Here is a 5,595-nt window from a genome sequence, read left to right on the forward strand (position 1 = left end):
ATATATATATATATATATATATATGAGATGATCTACTTATTTTAATAGTAAGTTTTATAAATTTATTTCACATCCTAACTATCAATTTTATGGAAATCCAATTATTTATATTAATAAATAGATCTAAACCATTAAAAATTTTCTAGAAATGATGGCTAGTTTGATTTTTAAACTTACTCTTAAAATAAATAGATCATTATTATATATAAGAATTTATATTAATTTAACAGGAGGATATGTTAATTTCAAGAAAAATAATGAGTGTAATATTCATTGATTAGAAAGAAACCTGAAGTGAATCCCCAACAATGACAAAGAATGCATTGGGATCAGAGGTAACAGGAATCCAAAACCCATTGCGGTTGTAGATTTGAAGGCCACTCACATTATTGGACCGTAGAATGGTTAAGATTTGAGGGTCAGAATGTTCCCCAAAACCAATATTATTATGTTTGGATAATTGGTTCTTCTGTTTCAGCGGTGGGTAGTGATTTATCCTAAACACCGAGTCACTATTGAAGTCTGTGATCAACTTGCTCAATGAGAACTTGTCAGGAACACATAAACCCTCCGCCACAAGATCAAGAATCTCAGCTGCTACTTCTCTAGCTGCTTTTATATAATCATTAACTGCACAACTGCAATGGAGATTATGGCCAAAACTAGAGTAAGGACACTCGGTGCATGTTACCTTGTAGTGCTATTTGACAATTTATCTTTTGCACCAAAGTTTTTTATCAACATTTCCTTAACTCATTCCACCCGTTTTTTGATACAATAAAATTTATTCTGTTATATATATGCTTGATTTGGTTGTTGATACCATTATGAATTAATTAACATTTGGGATTAAGTTAGTTTATGGAATTAAATTAAACATATTTACCACGATTCTAATAATAGTGGCTTACACGATGACTATGTCATCCAGGTAATGCATTTCTTATGGCCAAATGATTACATTGTTATTGTCACTGGCACAGTACAAACATGCTAAGGAAAAGTAGGCAATATGCTTGTCAATCTTGTTGGTAGAAAACTAATAATTGCATGAACTATATAATGAGGTATTCGTGCATGCACTTTGAACTACTTTTTATTTTAGTCAGTCTATTAGGAATATAAGTGAATCTTCATATGCAAAAGTAGGAGGAGACCATGAGGGGGGATCCTCTTAGGAATTCTTAAAAAAAGAAATAAAAATTATACTCCTCATATAACAAAAAAATATATATTAAATTATCAGAATATTGACATAATAGTATAAGGTCTTATTGGATTTTCAAAATGACCAAAAATTTAAAGGTTTGATCTATGATTATAAGGATGGCCTTAAATGTTCATTAGTCATTTTTTGAACTCAGACTTAAACCCAAAGCTAATTCGACCCTAATGTCAAATTGGGACAGCAATTGAATATAAATCTAACCATAGACCCAATTAAATATAATGCATACTTATTTTAGATTAAGTTTTCTCAAATATTATTTATTATTATGGATATGTAATTTGACATATGAAATTATATATGTATATATTGTTAATCATGTATATATGATGAACAAATCAAAGAATCAATTATACTTTCGAACATAGAGATGTCATTACTCTGCACATAATTGAATAGAGACACATACAGACATGATTAATAAATAACTATGGGAAGAGTCTAGGTCGGGTCATCTTTGCCGCCTGCTCAATCCTAAATATTGACCAAGTCTAATTTTTTAACAAAAACTCAGACCTAGACTAATTGAGACCCCACCCTATTTAAGCCTGATTATGATCGGGTCAAGCTGGGTGAGCAAGTAGGGTCAGGTGTAGAGATGGCAAAACGGGTCGTTTGGCCCGTTTCGCCAACGCCCGCAAATGCCCGCAAAAATTTAAGCGAACACGGTCAAACCCGCATCGGGTTAACGAACAAAATTCAATAACCTGTCTGTTTTAAAACGGGCTTGCGGACGGCTCGGGGCATTTTGAATAATGTAAAATTCATAATAAATAAAATTAAATTAAATAAAGTTGTTGAAGATAAAAATTAACAAAATTTAATATTTATTACCTATATAAGAAAAAAAATGTTCCTTATGACACATGTCACTTCCTCAACCAAAACTTTCCTTCGAAAACATGTTCATGTTATTCCTATGTACTTTCCCATACTGCATTTTCCCTTTTTATATATTTTATATTTTAATAATTTAATGTTAATAATTGATTGATCCATTTGTTTTTAAATTATACATCATATTAAATATGATTTGAATCTCATTTCACATTCTATTTACTTCTCTATCCGGTTTTATTTCATATTCCTCATGTTCTATCCCCCTCTTCCATTTTAAAGTTAGGAATGTAGGATTTAATAAGTTAGAGATGCTGACTTTGTAAAGTTATTACACAATATTGATACATATATATATATATATATATATCTTTGATAAGATTAATATTTATATGATTGTAAACATATGTTAAAATCAATCAATCTCGCGCGAATACGCAGGTAATATGTGAGTTCTTAATCATCTGGCAAAAAAATATTGCTCTGTACATATATGCACGAGTAACTTACTAGTTTTATATGAAGTTTAACAAATCACATTAGAATACAATTTTTTAAGGATTAAAAATCACATTACATCATAATTTATTTGAAATCTTCTTACTTTTCCCTTAAATTATGCTTATGGGTCGCTCACGGGCCGCTCACATTGCCCAACGGAAATGCACGTGGACTTGAGCGGCAAAATAGGTCGGGGAAACAGGCAAATGTGCAAAATTTGTAAGCTCTACTCGCAAATAAATGCAGGCTATGCGGGCGCGCTTGCGGCCATTGCCCATTTTGTCATCTATAGTCAGGTTTTGCTCATCCTATATGAAAGTACTGTTTGTTGGGGAAGACACTTATATTCCCTAAAAAAAATTAATTTCTTACCATAGAGTGAGGAAATCCCCTTAATTATATAAAAATATTAAAAATAGGTGAGATGTGTATATAATGAAGATAAAAGTTAAATGAGAGATGAGATCAAGGGAGAATAGTTTATGCAATAATGTAAGAAGTTTTTATAATGTATACCTAGCATATATCATTCATGTATTATACTCTATTGTAGAAATAATTTGAAGGATAAGTCATTACTTTATACAGAAAAACTTGCATAGAGATACGTATATTATATTATATTTATAGATAAATGTGTTTTATGTGTTTTGATAGTATTTTTTATGACTAAATTTAAATGAGAATTAAATTCTTAATATGTTGGCAATGTTTTATTAGTTGTCTTCACATACATATGTCTCAATACAAGTTTTTATTTATATTATTACATAGTCCCCATGTGGTTTGGGCCTACCATTTACCGAAGGTAGGCCGACGTCATCAAAAAGTGTCCACTTGTTTGTGATACAGCCAATTTGCCATACAAGTTAGGAAGAATAATATTTTTAGCATTACAATTATTATTTGGGTTTTCAAACCATTCCCCTCAATAAATAAGTAGACTAAAAATCAATGTTAAAAGTTGTGTATTTAATTTTTAAGAGTCAACATTTGAAAATTTCCAATATTAACTCCACACTTTGGTTTTTTATTGGGGAAATGCAATTTGCCTTCTCAACATTTGGGGCATGTCCCATGTGCTAGTTACACTCTGATATTTAAAATAGTGTATATCAGCCCAACATTATTAAAGTGTGTGAATCATTTAAATTTTCTATTAAATGTTAATAAAAATAATGACATGCCGATTCATGTGAACGACACATGTTAGAATAGATAATCATATACCGTAAAAATGATTAATTCATTACGCAAAAAGATAATGAAATATCCTTGGCATTACTAAATAAATCACATAAGCCATTTTTTCTTCCAAAAATACCCCTCATAACATTCTTCACCCAAATTCTAATTCTATTCTTGTAACCATCTCAAAGGCCTCTAGGAAATCCCATACTGAACCAAGAAATAAAGATACCAACTATTTCATGACTTCAGAAATGATATTTTATTCTCTTCCCATTGAAATAAAGAAACAATGCTGTGGTTATCCTTACCATTGAAATAAGAGTATATGAACTTTGTTATCCCTTCAATTGAAATAAGGAAAATAGTGTTTTCGAAATGTCTTAAGGTAGCACCCAATGGGTTGACATAAACTGTAAGATTAACATAATATGCTATTCACACACTTTACTAGCGTTGGGGAAAGAGCATGGGGTAAATTGCACATGATAAAACTGTCAAGGGGGTAAATTGCACATGATAAAACTGTCAAGGGGGTAAATTGCACTTTCTCTTTATTCATTGCCAATCCATTAAAAAATTTAAAACTTTGTCAACACAAATAATTAGGAGGATTGTTATAAGGATGATTTATAATTTATAATTATTCAAGACTAAATACACATATGTTATCTTAAAAATATAAAATGATTTTGAACTTTCTTTGAGATAGGATAGAATTTTACCAGTTTTTATATAGTTTAATAATTCAAAACTAATTCATGAATGTATCGATCACGACTAACGTGATCAGATCAATAAGTGATCCACTTCACGATCAAATCATATGGATTTAGTGACCCGGACAACGATCATCTGTCCTCAATCGTGTCTTATTCTCTGTCCTAAGCCTATTACATATTGTCACATGAATAAAAGAAAAATTTTAACAACAAAAGATAACAAAAAGTCACATTTTGATCGGTTAGGAACATGAAATGGAACACCATTCGAACAGGTTTTTCCATTACACAGTGGCCCAAGTTTTTACAACATTAATATGGATGTTTTCTTGAGTCATACATGCTACTCATAACCTTTCAACTCTAATATTGCATTTTATTTTAGAAAATCACAAAATAATGAAATTTTTTTGTGAGCATCAAAATTTTGGACAATATAGTCAGTTATTAGGCTTTTTAGGTATTTTTGGAAAACTTCACAAGTAAGGAATAAAAATAAATGTGATGTAAAAAATTAGATATTTAATAACGGAACTCAATTATATAAATCTTGTATGCTAAATAGTTTCATCAAACTTGAAAGCTGATATATTAATTAATTAACATAGTAAAATTCATAGTGTAGGTGTAAAATAATAGGCGACCTAACTTATAATCATATTCTATCTTAATTGTTTAACTTATCAAATACGATAAGTTTATATATATGAATAGTTAATTTAACTCGTTTCATAATCTTATCAAACACACCCATTCTTATTGAAGGAAAGAATGAGAAGAAAAATACCTGAACTTGTTAGCATCATTGGCAATGGTTTTTGAACCCTCAAAGATGGAAAGAGGATTGGTATGAAGAAGGAGATACTCAAGGTTACCCATATCGCCATTGAGGCCAATATTTCTGCAGCCATAACCAAAAGGAGTGGCAGGTCCAACTTGACACTTCTCTGACGAGGGTTTGGCGAAAAACTCAGCACTTTCTTCTTCCATTCTTAAAATGACATTTTTTGGAACACTATGGTTCACCACCTTGAAGAAACCATATTCTTCACATGCTTTGACAACGTGTTTCGACAACTCTGACCTATGCATGGAAAGATCAATGGTTGGAATCCTCAT

The 5,595-nt window shown here is 30.7% G+C and overlaps 1 protein-coding gene across 1 annotated transcript; it reads right to left on the reverse strand.

The window, feature by feature from the left end:
- On the reverse strand, positions 278 to 5,595 carry LOC109353991 (gibberellin 2-beta-dioxygenase 2-like). Its single transcript, XM_019596347.1, has 2 exons — positions 5,264 to 5,595; positions 278 to 638 (listed from the first exon to the last, which is right to left on the reverse strand). The coding sequence occupies exons 1-2, from the start codon at positions 5,593 to 5,595 to the stop codon at positions 278 to 280; spliced, it is 693 nt and encodes a 230-aa protein (XP_019451892.1).

This window comes from Lupinus angustifolius, chromosome LG08, assembly GCF_001865875.1.
Source record: "Lupinus angustifolius cultivar Tanjil chromosome LG08, LupAngTanjil_v1.0, whole genome shotgun sequence".
In the NCBI taxonomy this organism is placed as follows: domain Eukaryota; kingdom Viridiplantae; phylum Streptophyta; class Magnoliopsida; order Fabales; family Fabaceae; genus Lupinus; species Lupinus angustifolius.

Excerpts from the sequence above, each read along its gene's own strand:
- LOC109353991 (XM_019596347.1), bottom strand. The coding sequence starts at position 5,595 with ATGAGGATTCCAACCATTGATCTTTCCATGCATAGGTCAGAGTTGTCG. Across the intron at positions 639-5,263 it reads AATGATGCTAACAAGTTCAG|TTGTGCAGTTAATGATTATA; the intron begins GTATTTTTCTTC and ends TCTCCATTGCAG.